Raw genomic sequence first — 19,330 nt, 5'->3', positions numbered from 1 at the left:
GTGTGAGCATCACAGGGTGTTGATAGTAAAATATCAAAAGATGAAGTTAGAGAAATAGAGATAAGTATACAATTTTGAGAATTTAAATGCACAGGCAGTGGAAGGACCTCAAGCTAGGGACTACTAAAAGCTCACTCTGGCTGCTACTAGAGGATAGATCTGAGGGCGTCAAGAAGAGGACACAGGATAAAGAAGACTGGAGAATGCAGATGTATTCAGGAACAAAAACAGCAAAACTCAACAGTTGACTGATGAGGTAAAGACAGCCATCTGGAATAGCTATCAGGGTTTCTACTTTAGATGACTAGGTTGATTTTAAATATGTTGTGAGTGAGTGCCTATCGGTTGTTCAGGTGATGTCCAGAAGGTGGGAATATACACAAGCAGGATACTTTCGGGGGAAAGTTTGGGCGGGGGCTATGTTTGGGACTCATCAGCCATGTGAGTCACAGTAAGCAGTGCACAGCCAAAGAAGAACCTTAGAGACTACCAACATATAAGATGCAGGGGAAAAAAAAAATGCAGTTGAAATGGAGACAGAAGAAATGACCAGAGGAGTCTAGAAACAATCCAGAACTAGGGGATTAAGAGAGTTTCAGGAAGGTGGAGAGCAACACTTGAAATGCCACAGTAAAACAGACTGAAAAATGCTTGATCCCACCATTCAGCATGTAAATAGAAATCTTTAGGGAGAGTTGTTTCAGAGAGGATGAGAGCAAAGCCACATTGTGGTTGAGTTAAACAAAACGAGAAATGGGAAGAGCAGCAGTTTAAGAGTTTGGAAGGGCTTTAGAATAAATATCCTCAGGGTGGTAGTTCAGAAAGATACTCACTGGCTGCCACGTGGAGGATTGTGAATATGCCAAACTGCATTATTTGTCTCCAGCAGTGCTCAGCTGCACAGCAAAAGTGATTAATCAATGAGCCAAGAGTGTGAGTTTGTTGGAGGTATAGTCGAAGAGCTAGGTTGAGAGAAAATGGATCAAAGTTCAGAGGTCTCTGTGAAGCGGAGGAGCAAGTAAAATGAGAGTGGCAGAGTGAAAGTGATGAAGTCAAAGAGAGGATATAGAGTAGCTCTGGAAACCAGGTACAGCGTGTGAATGTAGGAATGAATGAGTCAACTGAAGAGGGGCAGCTGGGTATTGGAGCGACGCAGGAATCACAGGTTACATTCTACACTCCTTTCCTGAACTTAAAACACTGGATTCTAACTTTCTTTCCTGTCATCCTGTTTGTTTCGGAGATAGCTTGGTATTGACACTGGTTCATTAGTTTTTGCTAATTCAGTCATTTGACAAGTATTGCTGAGTGCCCTACTGCGAGCAATCAACTGTACTGGACCCATTGGCAACAAGCTTGTGTTCTAACGGGAGAAATAGGAAATGAACCGCAAAGCACACAATTGTACAGTCATTAAATTACAGTTGAAATGAGTGCTTAAAAGGAAAATAACAGAAATTATGAGAGTATGTAGCATGAAATAATCTGGAGGGCTGGGGGAGACCAGAAAGTCTTCCTTCTCCAAGTGAAACTAATCCTTAGATAAAGCCTAATATGCAACTGGTATTATAGATACCAAATAATGTTGGGTGAACCGTTGATAAAAGGGAAATTTTTTTTTGTTTCCAGCAGTTCATTCCTTAGGGACATGATGGTTGAACTCTAAAGTCTGAGGAAAGGAAAAAAAAAAAAAAAAAAGATGAAGCGTATGCAAGAAGAATTTATTACACAGCATATGCAAAGGGCCTGAAGAAAGCATATTGCTTTCAAAAGCTTCGCAGTTCTTGTGAATGACAGAGAAAAAATGAGAGTAGAATGATGATGCTAATGAAATAAATGGGACAGATCGTCCCTTTGTAGGCCATGTTAAGGATGTCCTGTGAGCAATGGGGAGCCATTAAGGTAGGTGGGAAGTGGAACAGGGATTAGCATTTGTGAAGTCAGACTTGCCTTTTCTAAAGAGCTCTGACAGTGATAAGAGGGGAGCCAAAATGCTCTGCAGAAGATGATGCCAACTCCAGCTGGGGTGGTGGCAGTGGAAGGAGTTGTTCAGCCGTTCAGTCGTGTCTGACTTTTTTGTGACCTAGGGGCTCATCAGTGTCATATCCTTTTGCCTTTTCATACTGTTTATGGGGCTCTCAAGGCAAGAATGCTGAAGTGATTTGCCATTCCCTCTCCAATGGTGGAAGGAGAGAACTGGCCTAATGTATTTGTAGAATTGATTAGGATGTTTAAATTAATCATATAGCTTTGGTTGACTAAAATAGTGGCCAGTGCTTTAAATTGTAATGAGGAGAGAACAGGTGTGAATTTCCTTAGTAAGATTTAGTGAGTTGAAGGTAGAGAACCACATAAAAGACAACATGACTTACCCTGCTTCATCCGGAGGAAGCCCATGAGGAATCACCGTGATCTGATGTGTGGAAAGGAGCCAAAGAAGAATAGTCTTGCATCTCTGCTTGGCTTAAAACTGTCCACTGAATCTTTAAAATCCTGCCTTTTATATAGTTTATAGTAATTCCAAGATAAAAATGTTACTGAGGCAGGCTTTTAATATAATAACATTTCTATTATTTAGGTTTTTTTTTCTAATTAAAGAAAGAATCCCTTGTTAATTCAGGCAACCATTCTGATCTCTGAATAGCTGAACATGTATTTCTAAAGAATATACTATTGTAATTTATTCATTCTACTCCTTAGATATTATATTATGATCTATTGATTTTTTATGATAAAGACTTGGCTCTCAGGCTTATTCCCTCTCGTCCCAATATGGATATCACTATATTTAATGAGCATTTCTGTAATATAAAACTAATTATAAAACTAATGTAAATATTATTGTATATAAAACTAATGTAAATATTATTCAATCAGAACTAATGTTTAGTTTACTATGAATGCATTTCCTTTATTTCCTTGTTTTCCCTTTAGTGAGGTTGCTTTGCTGTTCAACTTACATAATTTCCACAAAGAATGGTCTTTCAGATCACTCCTTTGGGTCTTCTCCTCACTGCCCCTCCCCTATATTTCCATCAAGAAATGCCTTCCTGGAGCTATTCTTACCTTTGCACCTATCTGGACTGATTTTTTAGGACTGCTACCAAAGTGTTCTACCTGGGGGTAGACTTTTCCTACCCATGTTCTGGTTGGATCCAGGACCTGTGACTGGAACCTTAACTTTTCTCCTTTTTGCTTAAAAATGTTCGGTTTGCTTGAGTATATCCTGCAGTAGTTTCCTAAGAACAGACACACAGGAACAAAATTTTTGAATCATTGAATGTTTGAAAGTATGTTTATCCTCACCTCATGGTTGATAACTGGGTCTAAAATTCCAAATTGAAATTTTTCCCTTTGAAAATACTTTCGCTATAATCTAGCCTGTGTTGCTGTTAAGAGGGCTGCCACGATATTGATTTATTGTTCCTTTGCATATGATCTTTGCTTTCCCTTTCTAGAAACTTAGTTTCTGTATTTCTCATATTGTAAAATTTCACTGTGATGTTTCTTAGTGGATCTCTAAAAATTCATTTTTCAGGGTATGTTATAGACTTTTGATCCGTGTTCTTAGTTATGGAGAATTTTCTTTGATAATTTCTTTCCCTTTAGTTTCTTTCTCTGTAATTTGTTAGATATTATTCTTCCTGGACTCATCTCCTCAGTTATGTTTTTTGCTCTTTTCTTGGGTCTTTTGATGCTATATTTGAGAACTTTTCAACTTTATCTTCTAACTCTCCTATTAACTTTCTTTCAAAGAGCTTCTTCTTGTTCTCTGGTTGCCTCTTTCATACAGTAACTTGTTCTTATTTTGTGAATGCAACATCTCATATCAATCTATCAGATTAAAAAGTAAACTTCTCAGTTGCCATTTGGTGCCCTGAGCTCAAGCCACAGCCAATACATCCTATGTTCAGATTTAAGGAGGTTGAAAAATCACATTCCCTCACTCCTTGGAATTCTGATAAGAATTACAAACTGAAGTCAGACAGATGGAGATAAAATTAACAGCTTTATTGTCAGCAGAGCCAGGGTAGAGGTACTGTAGCATGGACCTGCAATCACAATCAAGCTTGCTGCCATTTGCCCCAAATCTAGACATATATCCATCTGCTGGTGGAGTATTCTGCAAGGAAAATACATAATCTACTTAGCTTCCTGCCTGAACGAGAAACCACTATCTTTCACTCAAGAGTCAAGAGTAGGGACCATGGGAATGAAGCCACACATATACTTGGTAAATACATGTATACTCCTTTTTTAAATGGGAATCAATTGATGTTGAACTCCTACCACTCATCAGTTAGAAATATCAATCTGCTTTATTAACAAAAATAACCTCATAGGGATTCTCACAATAGGGACCCCTCTGTCATTGTTGGGGCCTTCCAGTTCATTAGTTGTAAAAACCATTTCTTCTTCGGTTAACAAACCAGATCTCTCTGTTATTTTGCTCATTTAATTTGGACTGTCTCTTTCATGAAGAGGGTTTCTTCCTGCAAGTCAAGTGATGCCTAACTGTCCCTTCAGGTTTAAAGCAGGGTACTAGAAAGTTTATTGGAGCTCTGAATGTATCGGTGGATTTCATCTGGTGGGCTCAAGTCTACAGCAGTGATTCGCAAACTTTTTCTGTAAAGAATCAGAAAATAAGTATTTTAGGCTTTGCAAGTCACATGGTCTGTGTAGCAAAAATGCATCTCTGCCTCTGCTGTGCAAAAGCAGCACAGATAACATATAAATGGATGGGCAGGTTGTCTTTCAGTAAAACTTTATTTAAAAGAACAGAAAGCAGGCCAGATTCGCTGCTGTCTGCTCTAAGGTGGGCTGCAGTCCATGGGGTCGCTAAGAGTTGGACACGACTGAGCGATTTCACTTTCACTCTTCACTTTCATGCATTGGAGAAGGAAATGGCAACCCACTCCAGTGTTCTCGCTTGGAGAATCCCAGGGACGGGGGAGCCTGGTGGGCTGCCGTCTATGGGGCCGCACAGAGTCGGACATGACTGAAGCAACTTAGCAGCAGCAGCAGCTCTAAGGTCATCAGATGGGAAGCTGGACTCTTGCCTGGGGCATAGATGCTGGGAGTTCTATGCACAAGGGATAGAGAGATAAGGAGTTGCAACTGTTCTAATAAGACTTACACCATGATTGTCTCACCACATCTCCCTTTTTGTACTTGTCAGCTCTGAGTCTTAAGTACACTGTTTATCATTACCCTTTTCTGCACAAATTATATTATGGCTTCCTCCACCCTCTTAGACCTCCTGTGACTTCTCTTCAGTAATATCTCCTGTCCAATTCTCTTAACTTGTGTTGATTTATACATTTTAATATTCCTTTATTATCCTTTCATTTAGGTCTTAGAAGAAATAAAAATAATTTATCAAATGGTAAAATATTTTATTTACCATTTTAAAGTTCTTAACACTGAAGTTATTTTAATTACCTTGTTTTTATATTTCCTGGATTTGAAAATAGTTTATTTTCAAATTAGTATCAATGTTATAAAATCCTATATAAAAACTTTCCCTTCAGCTAGGCAACTCCCCACAGAAGTTGGTCCTACGCCCCACATACATAGATTCATTCCCAACCTATACACCAACCTTACCTAACAAGGGTTCTTCTCTTCTCACGTTCCCCAGATTCAATCTTCATGAAAATGAAAGGATTAGTTTCTGTTGCTGCTGCTAAGTTGCTTCAGTCGTGTCCGACTCTGTGCGACCCCATAGGCGGCAGCCCACCAGGCTCCCCCGTCCCTGGGATTCTCCAGGCAAGAACACTGGAGTGGGTTGCCATTTCCTTCTCCAGTGCAGGAAAGTGAAAAGCGAAAGGGAAGTTGCTCAGTCGTATCTGACTCTTCGAGACCCCATGGACTGCAGCCCACCAGGCTCCTCCGTCCATGGGATTTTCCAGGCAAGAGTACTGGAGTGGGGTGCCATTGCCTTCTCTGTAGTTTCTGTTAGGGTCTCCTTAATGACACACAGTCACAGTCTGGATGCTGAAGACACACGAAGGGTCAGGATACGAGCAGTGCCTACAGGAAAGTGGAGTTCTGGAGGGCTACCAGTGTGACTGCTACACCATTCCTGTCTCTATTTCTTCAGTAAGATCCAAGGATTGGTTTCTTATAGAAAAGCTAAACAAGACACAAATAATTACTTGAATTGTTGGGAAATGAAAAAAGGTTTAAGCTATAATGGCTTTTCATGAAGCCATCAAATATGTGAGCATGTACTAGGGCTAGAAATAATAGGCTGAAGTCAGTGATATTCACCCAGGTCCATGGATGTAATTTCTTGGCAGAAGTCTTGTGTTTGAGCTTCCTTTGTTTACAGATTCCAAACTCAGCCAGAATAAAGAGTAGGACACTCAGATGTGGCTTTGGTTTAGTGCTGCATGCTATTAAATGCTGTATAACATATTTTCTAATAAAAATGTGAGTAAAATTATATTGTTTTGATAAGTTAGGAATCCTTTTGATAACTGTAACCCCAAGTATGGTAAGTGCCAAAATCTAGATGTGGAAACTTTTCTTTTAACCTATGTTTGGAAGGTACACAGTCTAGACCGTTGCTTGGAAGGATGTTTTCTGTGTCAGGCACACAAATTATACTGCAGTTTTTTGAAGACCATAAGAACACATTCAAGCTAGATGCTGGAGACTGCCTAGGACCATCAGTCCTCTACTGACACGTTCTACCCCCTTCAGTCCTCTTTCAGGTTTGCTGTATGGATGCAAAGTTCACCGAGACCAGAGAAGACTTCCGCTTCTAGCTGTGACAGAATAATTGATACAGGACTAGCCTTGCTGCTGTAACCATAAAACTGGACAAAGTATATGTGAGGCAGCTGCTTTTAGACACTGGACAGCATGCAAGAGATGGTGATCCCCGAGGGAAGAGAAGCTCGCAAGGTAAGTCTCACCGGTGCTTGGCTTTTTAAGTGTATCATCACGAGTCCAGCATAACAAGTTATGTCCAAGGAGACCACAGCGGTCCCGCTGAGGAGGCAGAAGTCGAAGTGTAGGATGGTAACCATTGACCAGACTCTGTAAGGCCTCGTGTGGGGGCTCCCTGGGTGTCCTTGGACAAGAGTTGAGCTGCTCATATCCAGTTCTGTGCAAGAGTACAAGAGGCTTTACCAGAAAGCTGTTACTATAATAAAACGTTGAGAGACAACAGTCTCCGGGGGATGTTGGAGGCCCAGCTAAGCTACAACGTGGAGAGATCTTGCTGACAGCCTATTAACATTCCAGGCATCCAGTTTATACAGCGGGAAGGCCCTCTTAGAAGTAAAGACCTGGCCCTAGAATAACTGCTGCAAAAATACCCTTAAAAAATGACAGTGAAAGATAATAGTTCGTCAGTGAAACCTGAGAGAATTGCCAGATCTTCACAAGAAGAAACACTAATGATCTTCAGTCAGAAGAGAAATACTACGCATAAATATGGATCTAAAGGGAGAAATGAAAAAACACTGGAGGCAATACCCTCAAAAGCCAACCGAATGTTTAAATCAGAACAGGAGTGAACAGGTGTAACTCCAGTTTATTGTGAAGTAGTGAGAGTGAAATGTCAGTATTGACTCTATGTAGTCTGAAAAGACCTTGATGCTGGGAAAGATTTAAGGCAGGAGAAGAAGGGGATGACAGAGAATGAGATGGAGATTGCATCACCGACTCAAAGAACATGAGTTTGAGCAAGCTCAGAGATGAACAGGGAAGCCTGGCGAGCTGCAGTCCACAGGGCACAGAGTCCGACATGACTGAGTTACTGAACAACAAAAGTCTGGTGGGCTCAGTTCACATTGTTAGCGCTAAAGCAGCAGTTCTTAAACTTTTTGTTCTCTTTATACTCAAGGTTATTGAGGAGCCCAAAGAGCTTTAATGTAGGTATATCTGTCAATATTTATGTCAGAAATGAAAACTGAGAAAAATATTTAAATTACAATAACCCCCATTCAATGTTAACATGTGATGCATGGCAATGTTTGAAAGTTTTACAAGTATCTTCATTTCTGGTTTAACAGATGACTGCTGAATTCTCAAACCAGTTTCTGCATTGATGTCTTTAGTGGAAGTGCATGAAAAAAGTCTGGTCTCACACAGGTAGGTAGTTGGAAAAGGAGGAACATTTAACATTTTCAGATAATATTCTTTGATACGGCACTAAAAATGGACAAATATGTGAAGGTTTTTAGGTTTTTTCTCATAAAAAATTATTTCCAAGATTGTGACACCGTTTGGGTGCAGCACCAGAATTACCCAGGTCTCTGCCCCTCGGTTCTCATGAAGTTAACATGCGCCTTCCAGAGTCAGGAGTCACGGTCTCTTTCTTCCCCACCCAAATCATCCATTTCCTTTTCTTCCTCCAAGTCTTTTTCAGCTGAGGACAGAGGACAGAAGATCTGGACGACATGAAATGTGGTTTATTGAGAAGTTCAGAATTGGTGGAAGGTGGTTAGTTCCTTTTTACTCCTAGGTCAAGCCCTATACAATTTTAGGATATGTTTTAAATGGAGTTCATTATAGAGTGTCTCAGGTGAGAGAGTGAACTTCACCTCCATGAAAGAATTTTTTTTTTCTATCAGATTTACCCACATAAGGTTGTTTCTCAAAACTCAGGAGATAAAGGAAGATGCAAGATAGATTTTTATTGAAAGTAGCTTAAATATAAGTTTGGCTTGAAAGGTACTGTTTATTTCATCATTTAAAAAATTATACCTAAAGATAATAAGTCAAATGCAAAAACATATCATACGACTATAGTTAACCCTTTTCCTTTGAATGTAAAATCATTGAGAAATGTTTATTTTCCTTATTAAAATGTCTAATCCAAGTAAGGGTGCCTACAGGTGGTAAATTCACATTGCTTCCTCCATTGCTTCTCTCCCTTAAACCCACAAAGTCTTGCTGAACTTCATCGCTGAGTTGCGGGCCTTCACGTGGAGGCAGAGCGGTGTTCGGGTCTTACAGGTCCAGGGCCCAGCGGACAGAGAGGCTCTTATCCTCCACGCCGGCCACCATGTCTTCCACAGCATCCCAGTCAAGCTTGCTCAGGATGCTGCCTGTGCTCTCGGACAAGCTCTCCGTGCCACCTACCCCCAAAGGAGCCTCTGACTTTTCTTCAGTTGGTGAGGAGTCCTATCAAATTGAGAAAAACAGTGAATTGTGGTCCTGAGGAAAAAAAAAATAAATGGCACATGAGCTAAGTTTTCCAAAGGCCCTAGAGCTGCTCATCCACCAAAGAGTGACGGAAGTGTGGCGAGAACCAGGGCTGTCGCTGCCCAGCACATCTGGACTGGCGATGGGACCACTTGACACAACGAGATGCTGGCACCAGGCCTGAGGAGTAGACAGCGGACTGTCGCACCTAGAGTACAATATTCTGTTCTTACATTTTTGTTGTGTTTTGTTTGGGTTGTGTTTTTGTTGTTGTTAAAAAGAAAATACGCAGTCAAGGAAAATTCTGAAAGACAAATGCTGGAGTATTCAGCCCAAAGTGTAGATGCTTTGAATCACAACTTCAAACTGACCTAACAACCCTGAAGTATGTCTACATCCCACACACACACACAAATAAGTAAATATGCAAAGAAAAAATCCTTAAGAATACAAATAATCACCAGGCAAACTGCAACTTGGAGTAATGCATACCTGTAGCAGGGAACTGTGACTCTCGTGGAGAATCGCACGGATGTCTGAAGGTACCAACCACGGGCTCACCACAGTCTCTTCTCTCTCATACTCTATACACACCTCCTTGGTTTGAGGCGCGAGCCCAGCGCTTCTGTGACTTTTTATACAGTGCTGACAGGGAGCATTGGGGCCTTTCCAGGGAAAAGAACAAAGCATACTTTAGGACAGATTCATTGCTAAGTTTGTTCCTTATTGTGACTCTTACTGTCAAATCCAAGGCAGCCAATCTCATCTAATATTGGAATCACAAGGTCTGCTTGGCTTTAGGATTCTAGCAATTCCTGTTCTGTTGGTGTGAGAGAAGGAAACTGAATTCTGGCCAACTTTTTAACTTTTTATTTTACATTGGAGTATGGTTGATTAGGAAAGAAAAGTGAAATCGCTCAGTCATATCCGACTCTTTGTGAACCCATGGACTACCAGGCTCCTCTGTCCATGGGATTTTCCAGACAAGAGTACTGGAATGGGTTGCCATTTCCTTCTCCAGGTTGATAAACAATATTTGAGTAGCAGTTAACAATGTTTGATTAACAATATTGTCTTAGTTTTCAGGTGTATACCAAAGTGATTTAGTTGTACGTATACATGTATCTCTCACATCCATACATGACCACTGGAAAAACCATAGCCTTGACTAGACGGACCTTTGTGGGCAAAGTAATGTCTCTGCTTTTGAATATGCTATCTAGGTTGGTCATAACTTTCCTTCCAAGGAGTAAGCGTCTTTTAATTTCATGGCTGCAATCACCATCTGCAGTGATTTTGGAGCCCCCAAAAATAAAGTCTGACACTGTTTCCACTGTTTCCCCATCTATTTCCCACGAAGTGATGGGACCAGATGCCATGATCTTCGTTTTCTGAATGTTGAGCTTTAAGCCAACTTTTTCACTCTCCTCTTCACTTTCTGCCATAAGGGTGGTGTCATCTGCATAATCTGAGCTATGGCTATGGTTTTTCCAGTAGTCATGTATGGATATGAGAGTCGGACTGTGAAGAAAGCTGAGCACCAAAGAATTGATGCTTTTGACCTGTGGTGCTGTGAAGACTCTTGAGAGTCCCTTGGACTACAAGGAAATCCAACCAGTCCATCCTAAAGGAGACCAGTCCTGGGTGTTCATTGGAAGGACTGATGGGTCAGCAGTGGCCCATTGTGGGGACCAGGGCATTGGCAGCAGCAGTCCTGGGATATGTGTCTTGGCATAAGTCCTCTTGGAGGTCACCATTAGCCCTACCATAAAGCCAGGAGATCAAAAAGATCAAATTGCCAACATCCGCTGGATCAGAAAATCATCTATTTCTGCTTTATTGACTATGACAAAGCCTTTGACTGTGTGGATCACAATACACTGTGGAAAATTCTGAAAGAGATGGGCATACCAGACCACCTGACCTGCCTCTTGAGAAACCTGTATGCAGGTCAGGAAGCAACAGTTAGAAATGGACATGGAACAACAGACTGGCTCCAAATAGGAAAAGGATACTCAAGGCTGTATATTGTCACCCTACTTATTTAACTTATACGCAGAGTACATCATGAGAAATGCTGGGCTGGATGAAGCACAAGCTGCAATCAAGACTGCTGGGAGAAATATCAATAACCTCAGATATGCAGATGACACCACCCGTATGGCAGAAAGTGAAGAAGAACTAAAAAGCCTCTTGATGAAAGTGAAAGAGGAGAGTGAAAAAGTTGGCTTAAAGCTCAACATTCAGAAAACGAAGATCATGGCATCTGTCCCATCACGTCATGGGAAATAGATGGGGAAACAATGCAAACAGTGTCAGATTTTATTTTGGGGGGCTCCAAAATCACTGCAGATGGTGACTGCAGCCATGAAATTAAAAGACGCTTACTCCTTGGAAGGAAAGTTATGACCAACCTAGATAGCATATTGAAAAGCAGAGACTACTTTCCCAACAAAGGTCCGTCTAGTCAAGGCTATGGTTTTTCCAGCGGTCATATGTGTATGTGAGAGTTGGACTGTGAAGAAAGCTTAGCGCCAAAGAATTGATGCTTTTGAACTGTGGTGCTGGAGAAGACCCTTGAGTCCCTTGGACTGCAAGGAGATCCAACCAGTCCATCCTAAAGGAGACCAGTCCTGGGTGTTCATTGGAAGGACTCATGTTGAAGCTGAAACTCCAATACTTTGGTCACCTCATGCGAAGAGTTGACTCATTGGAAAAGACCCTGATGCTGGGAGGGATTGGGGGCAGGAGGAGAAGGGGACAGCAGAGGATGAGATGGCTGGATGGCATCACCAACTCAATGGACATGAGTCTGGGTAAACTCTGGGAGTTGGTGATGGACAGGGAGGCCTGGCGTGCTGTGATTCATGGGGTCGCAAAGAGTCGGATACGACTGAGCGACTGAACTGAACTGAAAGCCAGGAGACTCCAGGATTGGGATGCCTTAGGCCAAACAACTAACGGGGGAGGAAGCACAGCCCCACCCATCAGCAGACACTTAGATTGAAATTTTACTGAGCACAGCCCTGCCCACCAGAGCAAGACCCCCATTTTCCCCGCAGCCAGTCCTTCCCATCCAGAAGCTGGCATAGGCCTCTTATCCTCATTCACCAGAGGGCAGACAGAAGAAACAAGAACTATAGCCTCCAAACCAAAAACTACAATCACGGAAAGCTAACCAAAATAAAAAGAAATAGGATTATGTCCCAGATGAAGGAACAAGGTAAATCTCCAGAAAAACAAATAAATTAAGTGCAGCTGGGCAACCTTCCATAAAAAGAATGTAGAATAATGATAGTGAAGATAATCTAGGATCTTGGAAAAATAATGGAGAAGATGCAAGAAATGTTTACTAAAGACGTAGAAGAATGAACAGAAATGAACAGTAGACGAGAGGGAATCCATAGCAGAATAACTGAGGCAGAACAACAGGTAAGTGACATGAAAGACAGAATGGTGGAAATCACTGCTGTGAAACAGAATATAGAAAAAAGAATGAAAATAAATGAAGACAGCCTAAGAGACCTCTGGGACAACATTAAACACACCAATATTTGCATTATATGGGTCCCAGAAGGAGAAGAGAGAAAGGACCTGAGAAAATATTTGAAGAGATAATAGCTGAAAACATCCCTAACAGGAAATAGTCAACCAAGTACAGGAGGCACAAAGTCCCAGGCAGGATAAACTCAAGGAAGAATACACTGAGACATGTAGTAATCAAACTGACAAAAATTAAAAACAAAGATAAAAATGTAAAAGCAAGAAGGGAAATAAAGACAACATACAATGGAAATCCCACAAGATTATCAGCTGATTTCTCAACAGAACCTCTACAAGCCAGAAGGGAATGGCATGATATATTTCAAGTGATGAAAGGGAAGAACTTTCAACCAAGAACACTCTACTCAGCAAGATTCTCGATCAGATTTGATGGGAGAAATCAAAAGCTTTCCATACAAGCAGAAGTTAAGAGAATTCAGCACCATTAAACCAGTTTTACAACAAATGCTAAGGGAAATTCTCTAGGCATGAAAAACCCTTGCATCCCTGGGATAAATCCCACTTGATCATGGTGTATGATCCTTTTAAGGTATTGCTAGTATTTTGTTGAGTATTTTTGCATCTATGTTCATTGGTGATATTGTCCTGTCATTTTCTTTTTTTGTGTGCCATCTTTGTCTGGTTTTGGTATCAGGGTGATGGTGGCCTCACAGAATGAGTTTGGGAGTATTCTTTCCATGGCACTCTTTTGGAATAGTTTCAGAAAGACAGTTTTGTTAACTCTTCTCCAATTGTTTGATACAACTCACCTGTGAAGCCATCTGGTCCTGGACTTGAGTTTGTTGGAAGTTTTAAAATCAGTTTCAATTCAGTACTTGTGATCGGTTTGTTCATATTTTCTATTTCCTGATTTAGTCTTCAGAGATTGTACTTTTCTAAGAATGTGTCCATTTCTTCTAGGTTGTCCATTTTATTGTCATATAGTTGCTTGTAGTAATCTCTTATGATCCTCTGTATTTCTGCAGTGTCCACTGTAACTTCTTTTTCATTTCAAATTTTATTGATTTTAGCCCTCTCCCTTTTTTTCTTGAGTCTGGTTTATCACTTTTGTTTATCTTTTCAAAGAACCAGCTTTTAGTTTCATTGATCTTTTTCAACTGTTTCCTTCATCTCTTTCATTTCTGCTCTGATCTTTATGATTTCTTTCATTCTACTGACTTTGGATTTTGTTTGTTCTTCTGTCTGTAGTTGCTTTAGTTGTAAGGTTTGATTGTTATCTGAAGCTTTTCTTATTTCCTGAGGTAGGACTGTATTGCTGGAAACCTCCCTCTTAGAACTGTGTCCCATGGGTTTGGATCACTGTGCCTTCACTGCCATTTTTCTCTATGCCTTGGTTTCTTTAGTGACTCATTGGCTGTTTAGTAGCATACTGTTTAGCTTCCACATATTGGTGTTTTTTCCAGTTTTTTTTCCTTGTAGTTGATTTCTAATCTCATAGTGTTATGGTCAGAAAAGATGCTTGATATAATTTCAATTTTCTTAAATTTACGAAGGCTTGCTTTGTAGCCCAGCATGTCATCAATCCTGGAGAATATTCCATGTGCACTTGAGAAGAATGTGTATTCTGCTGCTTTTGGATGGGATGCTCTGTAAATATTAGTTAAGTCCATCTGGTCTATGTGTCATTTAAGAACTGTGATTCTTTATTGATTTTCTGTCTGGATGATCTATCCACTGATGAAAGTGGGGTGTTAAAATCCCCTACTATTGTTGTGTTATTGTCAATTTCTCCTTTTATGGCTGCTAGTATTTGCCTTATATATTGAGGTGCTCCTATGTTTGCAATTGTTTTATCTTATCTTGGATTATTATGTAGTGTTCTTCTCTCTTGTAATATTCTTTAAAGTTTGTCTGATATGTTAGGGTTAGGGTTAGGGTTCTATTTTGTCTGATATGAGTATTTCTACTCCACCTTTCTTTTGATTTCCATTTACAAGGAATATCTTTTTCCATCCCCTTACTTTCAGTCTGTAGCTGTTCTTTCTATTGTTCTAAGGGTATGTGAGGAGGCCACTTCTCTGCATTAGTTTGCTCAGCTTAAGATGGGGATAAGAGTTGCCCTATCAACCTGACATTAACAACCTGAGAGTTAAAAGGAGGATGAATGTGAAACTATGTTTTAAATTATGAAAAGTAACAGCAGTTGAGGGATGGGCTGGAGGAGATGTCAGGAATTGAGATAATGAGTTATAATTTCCTTCTCTCTAGCTGATCAGACGAGAGCTACTTTGGCCATACTTAGGGGTCTATGTGCTCTATGGCTATGTGAGCACAGCACCTTCCTGACTACTTGTTTTTATGTTGAGCAGTACGCTTATTAAGCCCATTCCACCATCCAGCCACACTCTTCATACTAAAATCTGTATTTGACATTTCTAAGAGTGATTTATGATTTAAAAATTTTTAGTATTAAGCCCCAGAACTTTCTATCCTTTATCCCATACCTTTTTGGATGATAACTGGAGATTGTACAACCTTTCTAACCGCCATTTTGGCTGCACCAGCTTTTCTCTGTGTGGTAAAAGTACCAGTTTCTACAAAGACAGGAAAACTCCTTCAACTTTCCGTATGTATGTGTAATTTTTCATCTTTCAGGTTGTAAATTCACTGAGGACAGAAATATGATTAGTAGAGGCCCAATGGCTCAGCAGTAAAAAGTCCACCTGCAATGCAGAAGACATGGGTTCAACCCCTAGATAGGGAAGAATCTCGGAAGGAGGGCACGGCAATCCACTCCAGTATTCTTGCCTGAAAAATCTCATGAATCTCATGGACAGAGGAGCCTGGTAGGCTACAGCTCATGGGGTTGAAAAGAGGTGGACATGACTTAAGCAACTGAGCACAGTAAAAGACGGCTGATTTGAACCAAGAAAGCAAAACAAGAGTGTAGCTGAAGGAAGGGAAAGTCTACTTTGAGGCTTGGTATCTCTATAGGACAACCACAGCCCTTTCTCATCTGGCACATGTGCCTCAACAACATCTCTGGCAACTGGAAAATCCAGGCATATAAGCCTATTCCCAGTGGAATACCTAGGCAAAATGCCAAGAGAAGGATCAATTAAGGGTTCTTAAATTCCAGGATTGGTAGCATCCATTTACTGTATATGTTATTGAAAATATTTTACTTATAATCCTCAACAACTCTATGAGGTAGATTTTTAAAAACATATCTGATGACACAAAGTAAGCAAGGGAGCTGGGCTATGAACCTGGTTAATTTCAAAGGCTAGACCCTATTATTTATGCCCATAATGCCTCTCAGATACTTATATAGTCTCTATATATTGTTTTTGATAGAATTAACCATAAAACAAGGGGAAGAAAAGATGCTTACCTTTAACAGTTTGTACACAGGGATGAATAAAATAGCCAAAAAAAACCACTGTATACTGCTTTATAAAAGACAGCAACATATATAGTCAAACCCACAAGTATTTTCAGGAAAATTTCTTTTACAGAAGAACTTCAGGAAATCGTTAAATCTTGATGGATCCAAACTTCTCATCTGTACAATGACTAAACTTGCCTCAGTGGGGTCAAGTTGACTGTTTCACTGACTGGGTTTCTCCACTGCCTCTGAATGCTGCCAGGGGAACGGCTGGTTCTGGGTGTGGCAGAGGCAGTCAGGAAGGTCATTGTGTTCACAGTCCCTCAAGCTGCCTCTACTACCTTACCTTTAGAGATCTAGGGAAGCTAAGTGACAGGCCCTTGGATAACAGCTAGTCATATACTGTTCTATGATTACTGTGTAAGTACTATAATATCTACCCATTAATATACATGAACAATAATTAGCTTATAAATAGCTATTTTTAGGCAAAAAACTAGATAGTTTTTCCCCCCATTTATCTAATTATTCAATTATGCTAAAGCTTTTGACTGTATGGATCAGAGCAAACTGTGGAAAATTCTTCAAGAGATGGGAATACCAGACCACCTTACCTGCATCCTGAGAAACCTGCATGCAGGTCAAGAAGCAACAGTTAGAACTGGACATGGAACAATGGACTGGTTCCAAATTGGGAAAGGAGTACATCAAGGCTGTATATTGTCACCCTGCTTATTTAACTTCTATGAAGAGTACATCATGCAAAATGCTGGGTTGGATGAAGCAGAAGCTGGAATCAAGATTTCCCGGAGAAGTATCAGTAACCTCAGATACGCAGATGATACAATACCAGTGGCAGAAAGGGAAAGAAACTAGAGAGTCTCTTGATGAGGGTAAAAGAGCAGAGGGAAAAAGTTGGCTTAAACTCAATATCCAAAAAATGAAGATCATGGCATCCAGTCCCATCACTTCATCGCAGACAGATGGATGAAAAGTGGAAACGGTGACAGATTTTATTTTCTTGGGTTCCCAAATCACTGCAGATGGTGACTGCAGTCGTGAAAATAAAGGATGCTTGCTCCTTGTAAGGAAAACTATGACAAACCTAGACAGCATATTAAAAAGCAAAGACATCACTTTGCTGATAAAGGTCCATAGAGTCAAAGCTATGGTTTTTCCAGTAATCATATATGGATGTAAGAGATCATAAAGAAGACTGAGCACCAAAGAATTGATGCTTTTGAACTGTGGTGCTGGTGAAGACTCTTGAGAGTCCCTTGGACACCAAGGAGATCAAACCCGTCAATCCTAAAGAAAATCAACCTTGAATATTCATTGGAAAGACTGATGCTAAAGCTCCAATAATGTAGCTACCTTATTTGAAGAGATGACTCACTGGAAAACACCCTGATGCTGGGAAAGACCGAGGGCAGGAGGAGAAGGGGGTGCCTGAGGATGAGATGGTGAGATGGTATCATCGACAAAATGGACATGAGTTTGAGCAAACTCCAGGAGATAGTGAAGGACAGGGAAGCCTGGCGTGTAGCAGTCCATGGGTTTGCAAAGAGTAGGACATGACTTAGCAACTGAATACCACCACCACCACAAGATGAAGAGAGTCTTGCTACCCTCAAAACATTTAGTCTATAATGGGACAAAACCAACTTTATACATGACTATGACATAAGGCCCATTGCAGTAGTGCCTCAGAAGGGGCAGAAACATTGGATTGAGGATTCAGAGAACAAATAAAAAAACCTGATTTGTTACCAGTGCTACTGTGCTACTGAGCTCAGTTGCTCAGTCATATCCAATTCTTTGTGACCACACAGACTACAGCCCACCAGGCTCCTCTGTCCCTGGGATCATCCCAGCAAGAATACTGGAGTGGGTTGCCATTTCCTCCTTCGGGGATCTTCCCGATCCAGGGATCAAGCCCACACCTCCTGCACTGGCAGGCAGGTTCTTTCCCACGGAGCCACCTTTGGGAGGTCCCCCCCAATGCTACTACTATTTGTCTCTACTGTTCATACCACTGTGCAAGTTAAGTATTAGCCAATTTAAAAATGAAAACATAGATGTTAAAATTATTACATCAGGTTAGAACAGCTAAATAACTGAAATTAGGGATGTCTTCCAAGACACTGGAAGGGTATCATTACGGTAATAAGGGGAAATTTGAGTGCTGGAATGGGAGCACACAGCATGTGTTTGGAAAACAAGCCTGCAAGTGTCGTGGGTTATCTGGATGTTATGGAGGAAGGAGGCTAAGGAAACTGATGGGGAAGACACCTTGCAGGCTGGGGAGAGGGTCTGGACTTATCTGCACAGGCTGGGGGTTACTGAGGACTTCTGTGTGCCTCGGCAGCTGGAACACCTCATCAAGCATAGCTCAGCAAGAGGGGGCACGTAATGGGTCCATAGGGGGCCGAGGTCTCAGCCCAGTCAAGTGCAACGTAACAATACAAGCCTAACACTGGACAGGTCCAAGAAAAAAGACGTATTTCCACATAATCCAAGACTTTTCCATATGATATTAAGAAACCATGATTCAAGTTTAAAATCCTCTCCAATTTTGGATATTTAATTTTTGTAAATTTATAAGGTATAAAATTTTTTAAAAAAGTTTTTAAAGGTTACTATTTTGAAATTCTAGTTTTAAAAAGAACAGTTTTCTTATTGTAATCTGTCAACCAAAATCAAGAGTTAACAAAATTATAAAATTTTATCTAAAGGACTGTGATTTATGGAAACTCCAATTTTCTCAACTGAGGCAGCATACTAAAGGTCACGTTTTAGATGTGGCCCTGACTGGGTTTGAATACAGACTCTACCACTTCCTAGATATCTGATCTTGGGGAGTTATTTCAACTTTCTCTGCCTTAGCTTTCTGATGCTTAAAATGGGAACACAGTACTACCTTTCTAACAGAGTTGTAATTCTAATAATTAAACAGAACCTGGCTCACTAGTTATTATTATACAGTCTTAGCTGTCTATATTTATACTACATGTTAGCTATAATTATACATTTTTAAACAAATAAATATGTTTTACTTTAGTAACAAAAACCCAAATATGGCAAAATTAATTAAAGGATGGCTAGTCCAGGCCAGGACACTGGAGTGGGTAGTCTTTCCCTTCTCCAGGGGATCTTACCAACCCAGGGATCGAACCCAGGTCTCCTGCATTGCAGGCAGATTCTTTACCAGCTGAGCTACCAGGGAAGCCCACCAATAAGTAAATAACAGATACTATATGTTTAAATATGGAAAAG

At 40.6% G+C, this 19,330-nt stretch overlaps 1 protein-coding gene across 1 annotated transcript in view; it reads right to left on the bottom strand.

The window, feature by feature from the left end:
* Positions 1-8,626: 8,626 nt before the first annotated feature.
* Positions 8,627-19,330, bottom strand: part of CPLANE1 (ciliogenesis and planar polarity effector complex subunit 1) — a 107,142-nt gene continuing 96,438 nt past the window's right edge. Inside the window, 2 exon segments of the mRNA XM_070357630.1 lie at positions 8,627-9,141; positions 9,655-9,827. Of these exon segments, the coding sequence (XP_070213731.1) occupies positions 8,968-9,141; positions 9,655-9,827 (347 nt within the window). The 3' untranslated portion in view covers positions 8,627-8,967.

Source organism: Bos mutus, chromosome 20 (genome assembly GCF_027580195.1).
Source record: "Bos mutus isolate GX-2022 chromosome 20, NWIPB_WYAK_1.1, whole genome shotgun sequence".
Lineage (NCBI taxonomy): Eukaryota > Metazoa > Chordata > Mammalia > Artiodactyla > Bovidae > Bos > Bos mutus.
The sequence above is the reverse complement of the archived record's forward strand: the minus strand, read 5'-3'. Positions and strand labels throughout refer to the sequence as shown.